This window comes from Paramisgurnus dabryanus, chromosome 12, assembly GCF_030506205.2.
Source record: "Paramisgurnus dabryanus chromosome 12, PD_genome_1.1, whole genome shotgun sequence".
Classification (NCBI taxonomy): domain Eukaryota; kingdom Metazoa; phylum Chordata; class Actinopteri; order Cypriniformes; family Cobitidae; genus Paramisgurnus; species Paramisgurnus dabryanus.
In genome coordinates this window covers 29,411,135-29,429,580 of record NC_133348.1, presented here as the reverse complement: position 1 = coordinate 29,429,580, position 18,446 = coordinate 29,411,135, and the positions used below count along the sequence as shown (strand labels likewise).

General features: G+C 39.0%; 1 protein-coding gene across 5 annotated transcripts in view; it reads left to right on the top strand.

Annotated features, from left to right (window-relative positions):
- Positions 1-18,446, top strand: part of lama2 (laminin, alpha 2) — a 260,335-nt gene that overhangs the window by 118,759 nt on the left and 123,130 nt on the right. For all 5 annotated transcript variants that reach the window (XM_065268827.1, XM_065268826.1, XM_065268825.1 and 2 more), the window contains exon 13: positions 8,948-9,046. In XM_065268827.1, coding sequence (XP_065124899.1) covers positions 8,948-9,046 — 99 coding nt within the window. The remainder of the gene's footprint in view (positions 1-8,947; positions 9,047-18,446) is intronic.

Here is an 18,446-nt window from a genome sequence, read left to right as displayed (position 1 = left end):
CACGTCAGTCAAATCCACTGCTTCCCCCTGAAACACAGACTCAGAAACATTAACACCAGCAGACAAAAGACAAGACAAATGACACTCCTCGCTTCAGCTAACCACAGATCCGAAACGCCAATCAATCCTGGGGTTGTGTCTATGGAGCCAAGTGTGACCGAGAACAATGGGAGTCTGAGGTGAGTCTGTGATGAGGAATGAAATCTTCTCCGTATGATTACCCGATGTGATGAGTGAAACAGGAATGGTGGTCTGAGTGATGACTGGAAGCTTGTGTCCATCAAGTGCAAAAGGTGCAATGGGGTGTTTGAGGGAGGTGAGAGGAATCTTGATCTTACGTGCGAAGTTGAAGTCCATGAAACTACCCTCGGCCCCCGAATCCACCAAAGCGTGCTGATCCAGTGTGTGGGTGGACCACCGTAGTCTCACCGGAAGGAGTGTCGATGTTGATGAGGTCTTCCTGGCAGAGATCCCACCCGATAGTAGCCTCAGATTTACTATCGAGCTTGATCTTTTACTGGACAGCGCTGGATGTGATGTTCTGGGCTGCCACTGTATAAACACAATCCAAGGGATCTCCGCCTGATCCTCTCCTCCCGGGAGAGCCGAGCTTGCCCCACCTGCATGGGTTCCAGATCTCCAGGTGGGCTGACCGCAACCTCTGGCCGCCGACGCTGAACCTCTGGACTGGTTGTGCGAGTGGTCCTCCCCCTTCGTCTGGCTGCTTGGTCTAGCCGGTTGTCGATTCAGATGGTGAGATCGATTAAACCATTAAGCGAAGAGGGAAGTTCCACGGCTCGAATCTCCTGTTGGATGCGGTCAGCCAACCCATGCAGGAAATGATCCCACTGCGCCTCTTCGTTCCACTTACACTCCGCCGCCAGGGTGCGGAACTCGATGGAATAATCAGATACGGACCTATCCTCCTGCCGTAGGTCCGCTAGAAGCCTGGCCGCCTTCCCTACCGGCGACGGAGCGGTCGAAGACCCGTCTCATCTCCTCCGAAAGGGCGTGGAACGAAGCACAGCAGCGATCTTGGTTCTCCCACACCGCCGTCCCCCAGAGGGCAGCCTTCCCCGTGAGTAGGGAGAGAACGAACGCCACCTTCATCTCCTCGGTGGTGAACGTACGGGGCTGCAAGGTGAAGTGCAGAGAACAATGAGAAAGAAAAGATCGACAAAATCTTGGCTCACCTGCATATTTCTCAGGAATGGGGAGGCGTGGCTCGGACTGGGGAGAACCCCCAGTGGTGATCGGCGGTGTGGGGGGCGTGGGGGGCGCAGTGGGCGGCGGTGGATGATGTTGTTGAGCCTGGAGAGCGAGCTCGGAAACCTTCGTCACCATCGCTTGGAAAGCTCGACCCATCTCATCTATCGCCTTTTCTTGACGATCCATTCGACCCACGGTGCGTTGCAAAAATTCTTCCAGATGAGATGGGGAGCGATCGCCTGCTGCTTCCATGATGGTCAGATCCTTCTGTAACGACACAATAATGTGGAGGAAGCAAGCGCAGGCGATCAACACAGATTTATTAAGAATGATGGAAAATACAGTGAAACAACAGAATAAGTGACTGAGTCCAGGATGTTGGCAATGGTGATCGAAGGTCTACGGTGGCGTGAAGAGTGTTGAATCGTGAAGTCGGTGAAGAGTGTGATGATGGCCAATGGATGAAACCAGGAACAAACCAAACACTCACACAGAGACGACAACACGAACACAGATCCAAACACGACGACGAGAGACGATAATCCAAGTGATTGCAGCAACATGAAATGAGGATCTGACAACAGGAAGAGAACTGGGTGAGTATATGTAGCTGATGGGTGATGAGGATCAGCTGGAGCGAGTAATCACTACACAGGTGACAACACTTAATCAAACGAGCACATGGACACAACGTGAGTACAAACACAAACACAAAACATGACACGGAGGAAACATTGGATTTCCTACCGTGACATATGCACTTTTAAACCACAACTTCTCGTCTATCTCTGGTCCTGTGATGCGCTCGCACGACTTGTAATACGTCATCACGTCAAGAGGTCACGGATGATGCATGCGAAACTACGCCCCAGTGTTTACAAGTGTGCATTGTTCCGTCATTGTTGTATGTGGATTGATAATAATTAATGTCTCTGTGTCAGTTTATTGTTTAAAATGGTCCGCAAATGGGAGTTTCTTATATGAATCACGTGACCTTTCGACGTCATTACGCAATTGTGTGAGGTCGCGCTGACTCGTCACACAGCCGGTGGAAGAAGAGAAGTTGTGGTTTAAAAGTGCATATATTTTATTTTTCTTGCCAAAAATGACAATCGTTTCGCTAGATAAGACCCTTATGCCTCTTTTGGGATTGTTTGGAATCCTTTGAAACTGCAATTTTAAACTGCATTAAAACTGTTAAGTGTTGGGGTCTATTAAAGTCCATTTAAATGAGAAAAATCCTGAAATGTTTTCCTCAAAAAACATTATTTCTGCTCGACTGAACAAAGAAAAACATCAACATTTTGGAAGACAAGGTGGTGAGTAAATTATCTGGATTTTTTTTAAGAAAAAGGACTAATCCTTTAAATTAGAATGCTTATTTCAAGGTCGCTTCAGCAACTGGGCACAGGTTGGCCTTGTTGACTGTCATGCGGTGATGGTTGGTGATTTTACACATGAAAGGTGTACACTCACAAGACAGATCCGATATTTGGTGCTGCATTTTAATAATATCAATTTGTTATATGCGACAGTGTCAACTATTATAAGAGTAATGACTCTACTTTATGCAGATTAAAGTAATACCCCAGCCAAATATCAAAATTTCTCCATGATTTACTCACCCTTAACTCTTTCACCGCCAGCGTTTTAAAAAAAAGTTGCCAGCCAGCGCCAGCGTTTTTCATGATTTTCACCAAAGTTTAATGCCTTCCAGATAATGTTCTTCTTTAAATAAATAAACATACAATATACCAAATGAAAGAACAGACCCTCTGCTTTCAAACAAAAAAAAACCGTTTCATCCTACCTTTAGTGGTTCTTTTGCAATCAGCTTTTGAATATGGGTAGGTTTTTGCAAAAACACCATATTTTGAACAAAAAGCAAAAATAATTCCATATTTGTGACGGACTTTTCATAGAGATCCCATTCAGAGCGATCTTTAAAACAGACACGGACATGCAGCAGCTTGCCATAGGGCAATACTTCCGGTTTTAAAAAGTTGCGGAAGGGCGCCACCTGGTGGATAATAGCGGTATTGCGGAAAGACGGAAAATCTCGTCATTGGCGGGGAAGCGTTTTCTCTTAATTGACGAGATATCTCGTCAATGGCGGGGAAAGAGTTAAGCAATCCGAGAAACATATGTCCATCATCTTTCAGATGAACACATGAACACATGACGAAAGTGGTTTTAGTAAATTGCTTTTCTAAGCTTATAACAGTAGAAAACAGGGATGAAGGAACAACTTCTGACTTTGAAGCCCAAAAAAGTGCATCCATCCTTTACAGAAGTAATCCACACATGGCTCAAGTGGGTTAATAAAGATCTTTTATGGGTAATCGATGTGATAGTGTAAGAAAAATATCCATATTTTAAACTTTATAAACTATTATAACTAACTTCTGGTAAGGGCACCATCTTGGATACACAATTCGTACCCATGGCAACAACCGCTCACTATGCTAAAACTCTTGCGTGAGTCCAAGATGGCGGCGTTACTGGAAGCTAGTTATTATAGTTTATAAAGTTTGAAATGTGGATCTTTTTCTTACACAATCGCATCGATTACCTGAAGACTTTTAGTTACCCCTTGGAGCCGTGTGAAGGATAAATGCACTTTTTGGGGTTTGGGTCAGAAGTTGTTTCCTGATCCCTGTTTTCTCCCATTATAAGCTTGGAGAAGCAAGGACATTTACTAAAAATAACTCCAAATCTCTAAATCATGTGGTAATTTTGATATTTGGCTGGAGTATACCTTTGTGTTATACATTAATGATTTATTTGATTTCTGCATTTAGTTGTAAGAACGATGTTTCAGCTCAGCTCTGATGTTGGTCTCAATCTAACAATATTTATAAGCTGCACACACGTGCACATCTACCGAAGACAGTCAACATGAAAAATGTATGCATGTGATTTTCCTGTAAATTCAGATCAGTGATGTGGGAATATAAAGATTAAGCTGTAGTAAGATGCTGATGTTCTGTGGCCTCTGAACTCTTTCCAATGCTAATGATGCTATTACTCTGAGTTTAAACTGACTGTCAGCATTCATTTCAAAAGACTTTAATATCCAGCCACGATGGGCTGAAGTTTAAATGACTTTGAGATGTTAAAATGAAGCTTTCGTCAGGTTGTGCGTCCTCGCTGAATGCATCAAGAACCAGTGACATTAAAAAAAGTGTTTCTAGGTCAAACTCATGAAAACTGTTGGGTAATATTTTACCCAAGTCAAAAGAAAATAACAGATTATGAAAATCAAATAAAGCCGTTTTGAGGACCATTAAGAGTTTTGCTTTGCAATATTATTATCCTCACAACCGAGCATTATTTTAATACCTTATTCTTAGTACTGTGGATTATTTAAATCTGTGCTGTATGTGTTTACTGTAATTTATGCTAAATGATTTTATTCTAAAGGAATTTTTATTGCTGTATTACAGTAACAGGAATGAGATTATATATGCATCAGAATAATGGGAATTGTAATCTAATAATAATACTTCATAATTTAAATGGACTTTAAAGTGGCTCCATTTTCTTCATACAAAATATGTTAAAAAGAAAAAAAAACAATCTAAGAGATTGAGCTGTTGTTGTATTAGGGGTTGTGTACACCAAAACTTTTACGCCCGCGGCCGGCGCATGTTTTCAATTGTTTCCAATGGAAGCTCGGCGTTTTTCAAATAAGCCAGCAGCGAGCGGGTTTTTTCCGCGCTGAAAACCGGTGCTCGGCGGTTTTCACGCGCTCGGCGCTGAGAGTCTAGAGTTGAAAGAGATTCAACTTTGGGAGAAAAGCTCCGCTCGTCAATGTCAGTTCTCACACGGCCGCCCAATCACAGTGGAGCAGGGGCGGGACATTACCACAGCAACCAACCGGCTCGCAGCTGAAGTATCACAGCTACCAAAGCGCTCAGCTGAAGAAAGCTGGCACTCAGCTGAAAAACAGCTGGCATTCGGCGTTGTCCAGGCGTTTTCAGCCGCGTTTAAAAGTTTTGGTGTACACAACCCCTTAATGCACACAGTATGCGTGCTGTTCACTTTATAAGACCTGTGTGTTTCTTGGTACTAAAGCTACATGTAAAATGACATGTAGTTTTTCTGTCATGATGAATACTTTTTATTGACCTCAGTTGATTAATCCATACCTACAGTAATAGATTTATATGCCTAGTAGATACTCACACAAACCTCTTCAGTTTTACATTTTAGCCGGTTTCAGGTTTAATTATCCGTAAACCCACAGCCACACACATTTATACACATTTGCAAATATATTTACTCTTTCCTACAGAGCTTGTCACAGTACATTTACATTTATGTCACACAACAAATGAATGCACACACACATTAACAAATGAATTTTAGTGCTCATAAGATTAATGTTTAACTTACACAGCTTAAAATTGCGTATCTTAAATTTCACGATTTACATACATTTTCTCTTTACGTTGTATAACTACACACATTTGACAAGGTGTCTCGCTATGCATTTTGTTTCTATGGCAACGACTTCCTTAGGCAAGATTATATTAAATAGCAGACTTTACTTTTAGACATTTTTCCAGTAAGTATAAACTGCTGGAAATTGTGGATCATTACATACACATTATATATTATCATGAGCAATATTTCATACATGAATAAGTGTTTCAGAGAAGCAATGAAAATTGTGCTTTTCTGGACATAAATGTTTTAATATTATTAGCTCAAAAGCACTTAAAATCACATGTGATTTGTCTTTTGTGGTTTCAGAACTCAAAAAAAAAAAACATTTTATTTCTTTCAAGCGATCATAAAATTAGTTAGTTTGCAGCACTTCGACCCCAGAAATATTGACAGAAGTTTGAGCTAGAGGGGAAGTAGTCAAGAGTGATGATGTTAGGAGTGCTGCAAACTAAGTGCTCTTACACTCACCTAAAGGATTATTAGGAACACCTGTTCAATTTCTCATTAATGCAATTATCTAATCAACCAATCACATGGCAGTTGCTTCAATGCATTTAGGGGTGTGGTCCTGGTCAAGACAATCTCCTGAACTCCAAACTGAATGTCAGAATGGGAAAGAAAGATGATTTATGCTATTTTGAGCGTGGCATGGTTGTTGTTACCAGATGGTCTGAGTATTTCACAATCTGCTCAGTTACTGGGATTTTCACGCACAACCATTTCTATGGATTTCAAAGCATTGTGTGAAAAGGGAAAAACATCCAGTATGCGGCAGTCTTGTGAGCGAAAATGCCTTGTTGATGCTAGAGGTCAGAGAAGAAATGGGCCGACTGATTCAAGCTGATAGAGGAGCAACTTTGACTGAAATAACCACTCGTTACAACCGAGGTATGCAGCAAAGCATTTGTGAAACCACAACACGCACAACCTTGAGGCGGATGGGCTACAACAGCAGAAGACCCCACCGGGTACCACTCATCTCCACTACAAATAGGAAAAAGAGGTGACAATTTGCACGAGCTCACCAAAATTGGACAGTTGAAGACTGGAAAAATGTTGCCTGGTCTGATGAGTCTCGATTTCTGTTGAGACATTCAGATGGTAGAGTCCGAATTTGGCGTAAGCAGAATGATACCATGGATCCATCATGCTTTGTTACCACTGTGCAGGCTGGTGGTGGTGGTGTAATGGTGTGGGGGATGTTTTCTTGGCACACTTTAGGCCCCTTGGGCATCGTTTAAATGCCACGGCCTACCTGAGCATTGTTTCTGACCATATCCATCCCTTTATGACCACCATGTACCCATCCTCTGATGGCTACTTCCAGCAGGATAATGCACCATGTCACAAAGCTCGAATCATTTCAAATTGGTTTCTTGAACATGACAACGAGTTCACTGTACTAAAATGACCCCACAGTCACCAGATCTCAAACCAATAGAGCATCATTGGAATGTGGTGGAACGGGAGCTTCATGCCCTGGATGTGCATCCCAAAAATATCCATCAACTACAAGATGCTATCCTATCAATATGGGCCAACATTTCTAACGAATGCTTTTAGCATCTTGTTGAATCAATGCCACTTAGAATTAAGGCAGTTCTGAAGACGAAAGGGAGTCAAACACAGTATTAGTATGGTGTTCCTAATAATCCTTTAGGTGAGTGTAGTTCTCATTTATCTGCTTAAAAATCGTCACGTTTTATTTTGTGCCATCATACTTACTCATCTAACAGTCTTTAAATAGGGAAAACATGTAAGTGTTTGGTGGCTTCTGAATTCATCCCTGTTTGGATCCTAAGGAATGAATGGGGCTAGGCTAAATGCTAACACATCCACAAAGATTAAGTGTACGCATTGAAAAACGAAAGGTATGAAGTTGAGGTAAGAACATAGTAAAATATTGAGATTTTTCCTTGAAGATTGTACCGATATCATGAATGACTCTAGTAGTCCGTGCCAAAGTTTATTGCTGGTTTTTGTATAAGATCATCTGCAGTGTGAATAAGAATTGTCAAAGGTTTGTCTACACAAGACTATAAAGGGGTGAACAACATCATGGACAAAACAATGTCTCCACAATATAAGACAAGAAAATATTAACCTTTTCTACTGTCCATTGGAGTTGACGCATGGTGTATGTGTTGTTGCCTCCCACATCCCCAAATTCTCAGACTGTGTCTCAGGGTTCTCCAGATGTCTCTTGCTTTGAACTGTGGATGCTGGAAATCAAACAGAAACACATTGAGCTCAGTGTTTGTGATTTCTCTCTGTCTGTGGTCTCTGGTTCAGTTCAGACATGGGGTCTGAGGCACCAAACAGAGGTTTGGGGGGCAGATGTGTTCAGTCTGAAACACGTTGTTGTCTTTAATTCAGTGGACAGACTGTTTCTCATTTCCTGAAAGATGTGAAGTGGCTGATGCCATGATTTTCTCCCACTCTCTGTTTATTGTGCCATCTCTGTATCTTTATTTAATACTATATATAGTTTATATAAACACTTTTTTACAGATGGTAAGATTACACAAGATTCTCTTTGGAACATTGCATGTTTTTCTTTTAAATAGCATGTACATTTGGTTGTATCAACAGTGTGACTTTGAGTAACCATTTATTGTCCACACAATTCACTTGAAATAAATGCATTTTAAAGAGTTGTTGTAAACTGAACTGTTGACCTGTGGTTGACATGACATCATAAGTCATCATCTGATGTGTTTTTTGTTCCTACTGTCAGATGATTCATAAACACTGTGAAGAACGTTGTGTCCAGGTCATCCCCCTCTCAAAAAAACAAAACAAAAAAATGATTTATGAGATTTTTCTGAATAACAAACAGCACTGCTGCACAACTCAGCACATAAAAACCGGCCTAAATGCAGCATTAGTCCAGGTTATGTGTTATAGAGATGTCTTGTAACCTCTACAGTGAACTCTGATCAGTCTGCTGAGATTTATTTGATGTTAACGTGTAGGAGTGTGTAGGTGTGTGTGAGTGTGTAAAAAGACAAAGCAAAATACAAAAAAAATCATTTTGAAGTGTTGCTCTTCTTGTGAAGGTTGTGAAGAGCTCCTCCCTTGGTGTGGTGGTCTTGATTTAACCGTGCTGATTTACCCTGCAGCATAACATACTAAAATACATCCCTCACTAGAGAAAACGCACACACACGTGTCTGATCTGTTCAGAGAGGAAAGACCTTAACAATAATCAGTGCATCACAAAACTATTTTTCATTGAGAGCAGATGTGGTTTCTGATCCCTGTTCTTCTGTTTGTGTGTGTTTAGCTCATGGCTTATGGAGGCAGGTTGGTGTACAGTGTATCTTCTGACACTGAAGTTGACGTCGCCCTTCACATCTCCTCTGGTCCTGATGTCATTATAGAGGTACATCTGTCAAAACACATTCACACCTGCAGACACACCAGCGCTTGAGTTTAACTGAATAAAGTAAAAATCAATAAACTCTCTGCTGCTGCACATGAACAGCCTGAACAACCCTGAGAGCAATTAAACAATTAAAATAACATATAGGGAAGACATTCTTTTAAATGTAATCTCTTTAATAATTAAGTTGGATTTCAACACAAACATTGAATTACAGTATTTTACTGTACTGTACTGTAGTTGCACTGTATTCACTGTACTTTACTGTAGCTGCACCGTATTTACTGTACTGTACTGTACTGTAGCTGCACCGTATTTTACTCTAGCTGCACCGTATTTACCGTACTGTACTGTAGCTGAACCATATTTACCGTACTGTACTGTAGCTGCACTGCATTTTACTGTAACTGCACCGTATTTACCGTACTGTTCTGTAGCTGCAAAGTATTTTACTGTAGCTGCACCGTATTTACCGTACTGTTCTGTAGCTGCACCGTATTTACTGTACTGTAGTTGCACCGTATTTACAATACTGTACTGTAGCTGCACCATATTTTACTGTAGCTGCACCATATTTGCCATACTGTACTGTTGTTGCACCGTATTTTACAGTAACTGCACCATATTCACTGTACTGAACTCGCACCGTATTTTACTGTAGCTGCACCGTATTTACTGTACTGTTCTGTAGCTGCACCGTATTTACTGTACTGTACTGTAGCTGCACCATATTTTACTGTAGCTGCACCGTATATGCCATACTGTACTGTAGCTGCACCATATTTGCCATATTGTACTGTATCTGCATCGTATTTTACAGTAACTGCACCATATTCACTGTACTGAACTCGCACCGTATTTTACTGTAGCTGCACCGTATTTACTGTACTGTTCTGTAGCTACACCGTATTTACTGTACTGTACTGTAGATGCACCATATTTTACTGTAGCTGCACCGTATATGCCATACTGTACTGTAGCTGCACCATATTTGCCATATTGTACTGTAGCTGCATCGTATTTTACAGTAACTGCACCATATTCACTGTACTGAACTCGCACCGTATTTTACTGTAGCTGCACCGTATTTACTGTACTGTTCTGTAGCTGCACCATATTTTACTGTAGCTGCACCGTATATGCCATACTGTACTGTAGCTGCACCATATTTGCCATACTGTACTGTAGCTGCACCATATTTGCCATACTGAACTGTAGCTGCACCGTATTTTACAGTAACTGCACCATATTCACTGTACTGAACTCACACCATATTTTACTGTAGCTGCACCGTATTTACTGTACTGTTCTGTAGCTGCACCATATTTTACTGTAGCTGCACCGTATATGCCATACTGTACTGTAGCTGCACCATATTTGCCATACTGTACTGTAGCTGCACCATATTTGCCATACTGAACTGTAGCTGCACCGTATTTTACAGTAACTGCACCATATTCACTGTACTGAACTCACACCATATTTTACTGTAGCTGCACCGTATTTACTGTACTGTTCTGTAGCTGCACCGTATTTACCGTACTGTACTGTAGCTGCACCATATTTACTGTACTGTACTGTAGCTGCACTGTATTTACCGTACTGTACTATAGCTGCACCGTATTTTCAGTACTGTACTGTAGCTGCACCGTATTTTACTGTAGCTGCACCGTATTTACCGAACTGTAGTGTAGCTACACCGTATTTTACTGTAACTGCACCGTATTCACTGTACTGTATTCACACCATATTTTACTGTAGCTGCACTGTATTTTACTAAAGCGGCACTGTGTTTACTGTACACTGTAAAAAATTCAATAGAAATTACAGTGTTACTTGCAGCTGGTTGCCGGTAACTTACCGTAGATTTAAATTTATGTTATTTACTGTCAACATTTTGTTCAAAGTTAAATGAACATTAAACATTTACAAGACTTTGTCTTTACAGATTAAAACTAAAATCTGAAGCAAAAAAACAGAAAAAGATTGATGATGATTTCTGCTTCCCAGAATGCTTTGCATGAGGCTGTTATAGTATAGTTTCATTCTGTAAAGATAAAGACTTGTTAATATTTAATATTTATTTAACAAAATCTGTTATGTAAATAACATAAATTTTAATTTACAGTACGTTGCTGGTTTTACTGTAGCTGCATCATATTATCTATACTGTTTTGTAGCTGCACCGTATTTTACTGTAACTGCACAGTATTCACTGCACTGTACTTGCATCGTATTTTTCTGTAGCTGCACCGTATTTACCGTACCGTAGCTACACCATATTTTACTGTACTGTAGCTGTACCGTATTTTACTGTAGCTGCACCGTATTTACTGTACTGTAGCTGCACCGTATTTACAGTACTGTAGCTGCACCATATTTTACTGTAGCTGCACCGTATTTGCCATACTGTACTGTAGCTGCATCATATTTTACAGTAACTGCAACATATTCACTGTACTGAACTCACACCGTATTTTACTGTAGCTGCACCGTATTTACTGTACTGTTCTGTAGCCGCACCGTATTTACCGTACTGTACTGTAGCTGCACTGTATTTACTGTACTGTACTGTAGCTGCACCGTATTGTACTCTAGCTGGACCATATTTACCGTACTGTACTGTAGCTGCACCGTATTTTACTGTAGCTGCACCGTATTTACTATACTGTACTGTAGCTGCATTGTATTTTACTGTAGCTGCACCGTATTTACCGTACTGTTCTGTAGCTGCACCGTATTTTACTGTAGCTGTACCGTATTTACTGTACTGTAGCTGCACCGTATTTACAGTACTGTAGCTGCACCATATTTTACTGTAGCTGCACCGTATTTGCCATACTGTACTGTAGCTGCACCGTATTTTACAGTAACTGCACCATATTCACTGTACTGTACAAGCGTTTCAAACATGTTAAGATCTCCTGTTACCTGTAGCCATCTGAAGAATGCACACCTCCAGTCATAAGAGGACAGTTCCTATAGACGGTGTCAGCAGTAACAACATAAACAAATGGCTTTCGTGGGACACACTTACAGATGTGGCCTTTAAAAACGCGCGTTTTCTCCCGCGGCATTCGCCAAATCGTCTCGCGGAGTCACGCAGAATTCTGCAAGTCTTTTCGGGGGGGCTACTTTCCCTTTTCCCTTAATGTGTTTCGCTTCACAGAAAATCCACCAGGTGGCGCATAAAAAACTACATTTTTATATGCGTTGTCATTGCGGTTGTTTCCAGAAGTTAATAAGGGCATTGCTGAATATTTAATATTTCTATTAAAACAGCAAAGTGACGTCAACCCCTTCTTGCCAGCATAACAGCGCATACATATATTAAGATGACTGTACGTGCAATGGGCATTTATACTAAGTGCAACAAAGAATTTAGTGTGAGCCTAATACACTTAACTCTATTTACAATGAATATCTTAATTATTTGTGTTGTCGAATTTTGACACCGTTTCATTGTTTGTTCATAATATTAATAATTATGTCCGTTTTTCTAAAAGTATTAATATTTTAAAGAGATTCATGTGGTATAAAAATACATGTTTTAAAGTTAAAAATGTTGTAAAAATATAGTAGTATTATTGTTCTTAATATATTAAGAACAATAATATGACACATGTATATTGCGCTAAAATGCTATACATATGGAAAGAGGAATTATTCTCAACCACCACCAATAAAGTTTAAAAAATATTCTTTAAAAACGGCGTTTAAACCCATGCAGAGCGAACAAGAAAACATGGGCCTATGCTTACATACTGTACAGTGGGCATATGATATCTTTATTTAGTTTTACATATTTAAAACTTTAATAATACCTTTCTTGCGCATATAGGCAGTCAGTGTTATGATTTTTTTTAATCCTTTCAGCCGTTATTCATAACAAAAAAAATATTTTTCAGTGGCTTTGTAAATATATTACTAAAATAATGGATTAAAGTAACTTTATAAAATCTCTTAATGTCACTTATGTATTTTTTAGTTGGTCAAAACAAAATAAATGGCTAGAAATAGAACAGACATTTTAATTAAAAATGTACATATATTATAGGCGTATATTATAGGTCCTTCCAGATATCTTATCTCAGACGTTCGCAGTCAACACTTTTAAAACTTTTTTATATAAAATATAATTTATAAATTAAAAAACAAAGTTTTAAGTTAAGACAATAATAAATATGTTTATTTTTATTGAAAGAAAAACGTAGAAAATGTTATTATGGGTATAGTTGATGCAAATAAAGTGTGCAGTATACAAAAAATGCAAACAAATTATTTCTAAAAGTGGCAAGATTTTAAAAAGATAAAGGTGGTATAAAGAAAGACATGAGAAAAGTAGAGGTATGCAAAAGAGCACAGTTATTGTTAATTAAAGCGGTTTTATTCACCTTTGTTTGAATTGACAAGCATTTTATTCGCCACTTTCAACACATTTTGTGATTCATTTACTGATTTATTACAGAAAATTGTTGTCAGAAGCAAAGCTATTGTACAAAGCATCTTTATATGTATGTTTTAAAGTTAAAAATGTTGTAAAAAATATATTAGTATTCTTTTATTTAAGAATAACAATATGATACATTTATATTGCGCTAAAATGCAATATACATTATTCTGCAATATAAATTATTCTCAACCACCACCAATAAAGTTTAAACATTATTCTTTAGAAAAAAAACGGCGTTTAAACCCGTGTTGCGTGGAGCGAACAAGAAAACATATGCTTACATGCTTATTCGGCATATGATATCTTTTTTATTTAGTTTTACAGTTTTAAAAGTGGCAAAAAAGTTCTTAAAATCTAATGAATACCGGTTTTGTAAAATGTATATAACTGCAGATGCGTGCGTGGGATCCGGGCAGGTATCATTTTCCTCCAGACCTTGACGCATGGTCGCGGGAAGGCGAGAAATATATTTTTTTTAAGTTAAAATATTTTGCACAATTGATATATTACTTATGAATATTTTAGGAAATTATTTTTGACACACGTAGGTTATTACGTGTATTTTGGATTTTAATTTCATTACTGTGCCTATCCGTGGCCTCATCCGAGCGCACTTTCTCCGCCTTGCATCTTTTGAAGACATTGGTATGCAGCACCATGACCCAGAAAAGACTCACACACCTTTCCCTGATGCATGCCCACACAGAAATACTGAACTCCCTGGACATTCGTCCTCTAGCTCATGAGAGTCTTTGGAATCTCTATTATACAACCGGCGCAATTCGCGAGGCAAGTTCTTTTCTGCTCGAGTAAAGAGCGCGTTGATAATATGCGTATTAACGGAATGACATCGCGGGTTTGTTTATTACATGGATGCGCAGCAGCACAAAAACGCTTTTTAATATGAAAAATTAAAGGATTAAAATGTAACAGATTATTATTGAGTCTCTTGGACATAAATGATGACCAATTATGAGACGTTAGAAGGCGCAAAGAGCTGCTTCATCTGTAGCTAAGTAAATAAATGCTTTGCTTTAAACAAATGCATCTACTTTTAAATGTTTTTTTTTTAAATGCTACCCAACGGATTTATTGTATATAATGACTCTGCACCTGTAGATATGGTGAGATGAGAAAACATTTTAAGTAATGCTTTTAAAAAAAACATTTCGCTGTCCAAGTGCTGAAATGGCTCTCCACACGTTTGTAAATTCTTTATCTTTTGTTTGTAACAAATAAAGTATTTTTACAGTACAAACCTTATAAAGCCTATTCTAAAAATGTAATTATACACCATGTTTTTCTTTATAAAAGTATACAATATCAGAACTAAACCCATTATTATTTTTGTTCAAATTATGAATTATTTATATTTTTAAAAAAGACAGTAATAGTACTATTTAGTAAAAAAAGATCTATATAAAAATATACTAGGTATGTTAATGTGAGAATATTTTACATCTGTTAATCGACGTGTGATCTTAACTTAAAAACGAAAGTAAAATATGTTCGTCCGCATGGACATTGAAAACTGTGAAGTTTAATTAATATTATATGTTGTTATAATATTATATGTTGTATGTAAATTGTAACGAAAGTAATTCCCCCTGGGATAAGTATTTTTGCTTCTGGTTAATAGCGCATATTCATCTGAGAACTGATGATGTCTGTGTGTTTCAGACCCTGGCTGTGTGCCCTGAAGTGTATATGACAATAAAGTAGTAAATCTCAATGTATTTATTTTTAAAATGTATTTTAAATAGGCCTATAGGCTCATAGGTTTTTTGGTTAAAAAAATTCACAGCACCCCCTGTTCAAAATGACTTCCAGCGGCCCTGCCTTGACGCTTTGTGTGTTCGACTTTAAATGGTGCGGCGCTGACTGGTCGGCGTATGACATCAGAGTACCGCGAGAGCAAAGGTAAAGTCGGACCATTTGTAACATTTCGACTTGCTCTCGCGGTACTTTGATGTCTTCGTTGCCGAACTGTCTGCGCAGCGCCACATAGAAACGCCCTTTGACTCTTTAAGGCAAAGTACCAGCAACATGAGAAGTGGTGGCACGCAAAAGAAAGTGAAGGTACGCAGTACGCTAAAATATAAAGTGTCTGTACTGCGAGCACTGGTATAGTTATTTACATCGTGTGTTGCTCTTTCACCATTGTGCACCCGCGCACTCGCTCTGTAGTTTGTAGCTCGCGCTCCGGCTTCGATAAACAATGCCCGTTTCTCAATACCAAGTAGGGGAGAGTGGGGCAAAGTGAGCCAGTGGGTAAGTTGACCCACCCCCTTTATCTAGGCAACCATACAGATTTGTAGCCGTGTGACCACAAATACAGGTAGCAACCATAATTTATATTTGGCTATGTTAAAGAGAAGGACAAATTAAAGAGTTATGATTAAAGTATGATTTTTTTAACAAAAATATTTTTATCCTATCAAAGTAAAATTTATACATACCAGGTATAAAGGCTGTTATGTTAAAGTAGATTTATCCAGGTCTAAATATTCATACCATAAATATTGGTGATAGGCTAATGTATAAAACCATGTGAATGATTTAGCTAAAGATTAGCCTGAATTACTAAGCTAGGCAGTTTCCCAAAACGGTGGCTGTGGGGCAAAGTGAACCAGATGGGGTAAACTGAACCAGGGGTTCAACCCCACCATGAGGCACTGTAACCATTGAACATGTTTCATAACAAAAAAAATTCTGTGTAGTTTCGCACAACTGATTTGTTCATTTTTAAACATTTTAGAAAACATATCATGCTAAGACATTACAATATTAATTAATTTTTATGCATTTGGCGTTTTGCAGGTCCACACTGAAAAAACAAACATAACACTCAGAAACGTCCATTGACAATCTCCAAACAATAAGTTGTTCCTCAAAATCTGTATTTTCATCTGATACAGACTCAAACATGAGTGGATGACATCAGAGTACCGTGAGGGCGATTTAAAACCAACCTCCTCCGCTTTATTTCTCGCGGTACTCTGATGTCATCTGCTTGTTGGTTCTTGTGGCGCTGCGTAAAGTTGACCACACCTAAAAAATGTACTGCTAAACTCGACAGAAATGCTCTGTATACCAGCACCTCCTTTATTAATTGTATAGCAGGAAAAGTTCTATTTTACTTCTCAGCGTGATAAATAGCTTACAAGGTTTGGTGTGTGAGCGTGTGAACTGACAGAAATGCGTCTGTCTCATGGTGAATGCGTGGGACTTGATCGAGAGCCTAGGTTATATCAACATATGTCAAATTAAGTTACCTGATATCCACTTAATTTTATAAGTTATAAACATTCATTTAAAATAACATACAGCGTATGTATTAGGCCTATTTGCTTAAATTGCATTTTAACAAAGAAACTGCAAGGGTTGAAATTAAAACCCAACACGCTGGTGAAAACTGGATAAACCGGTTTTCTTTTGATTCACTGATGATGAGGTGATTGATTAGCATTGGGGGTTGGCAAAGAATTGGCAGACCTAGGGGTGGGTGGTTTTTAATTTCTTGACTCTGTGTCACTGGTAGCTGCTAAAACAAGCAGCTAAACCATGTACAATTAATTACATTTTGGAATTAACTTCCTTCATGTCTTTTTATTTATACACTGTAAAAAATATTTTCTGAATTTTTAAGTAGTTAGCATTAAATATGTTTACAAACAATTGGTTTACAAACTCTGGGATGTTTGTGATTATCATCATTCAGAAAAGTGGTGCTTGTGTTTAGACTTGTGTTTTACGTGATTAAATCATGAAGATTACATTAGTTTCTTTTCAGTGTAGAACAGTTTGTAATCAAAATGCAAAAATATAGTATATTTATAAACATCGCTGAAACAAAGAGTGAATTAAAATTAAAAAAGTAATAAAGTTAAAGCTGCTGATAATTTTGTTTATATTTACTAGCCTTTTCTGAGTGAAAAATGTTTAGATTTTGTTAAGTAGCCTAAATCCTACTCCAATTTATTTCAGTGTGGGTTTCTCATTTTTATCAGCTTTCTTTTGCTTTTCAAAGGGCCGTCTACCTTTGCTACAGCCAGTGCTTTAATGTGGGCCGGTAGGCGCCAGTACTCAGTACCGCCACTTCCAAATATAGCTCTTGCGTACCACCACCTCTCCCTGCGCCCAGAACGTACTTCTAGCGTACCAGAACGCTCATTTGCACATCTGTTTAAATCAGAGGCTTAATTTAATCCTTTGGCTGCGCTGCCGCTTTTCAAAGCGCCCTTCACAATGCAAGCTACCTAAAGCCGAAAGTATACTAGGGACGTCCGCGTAATTCCTCCCACCGAGAGCAGAGACTACATTACCCATACACCTTTGAGTTTTACAAGTTAAAAGCGCATGCGTAGCTTTTGCTGCTGTCAATAGGCTTGTTCGACTTCATGCGGCGCCCCGAAAATCGACAGCCGGAAGACATCACAGTATCGCGAGAGCGAGGCGAAATATGATTTCTTGAATCATTCTCGCGGTACTCTGACGTCATCCGGCTGTCGGTTCTTGCGGCGCCGCATGAAGTCGAACAAGCATAGTGTTAACAACTTGGTTTGGAGAGGTGTGTGAAACGCGCAACCATAGCTGCTCTGTTAAAATGAAAATACAATGAATACTTAATATGCCCTCCTGGTTTTAGACTCTGAGGAGTAAAAGACCAAGGTCAGAATCAAAGGACTCTCGCTGGCTGACATCCCACCAAGCCAGAATGATATCGCTGCAGGTACCCTTTTGTAGGTACGTGACAATCTCTGCTGTCGCGGCTGTCAGCTTGGTTCCCCTCGACGCAACTTCGGATTTCCTCAGACGATGTGCAGTGTAAAAACATTATTGAAATTGTATTAGACATACTTGCTAAACTACAAGTGAACGAAATTTAAATTAATTTGAACGACGCGCACAGGAGTTTTATCACCCGCAAAATGGAAAACAATGGGA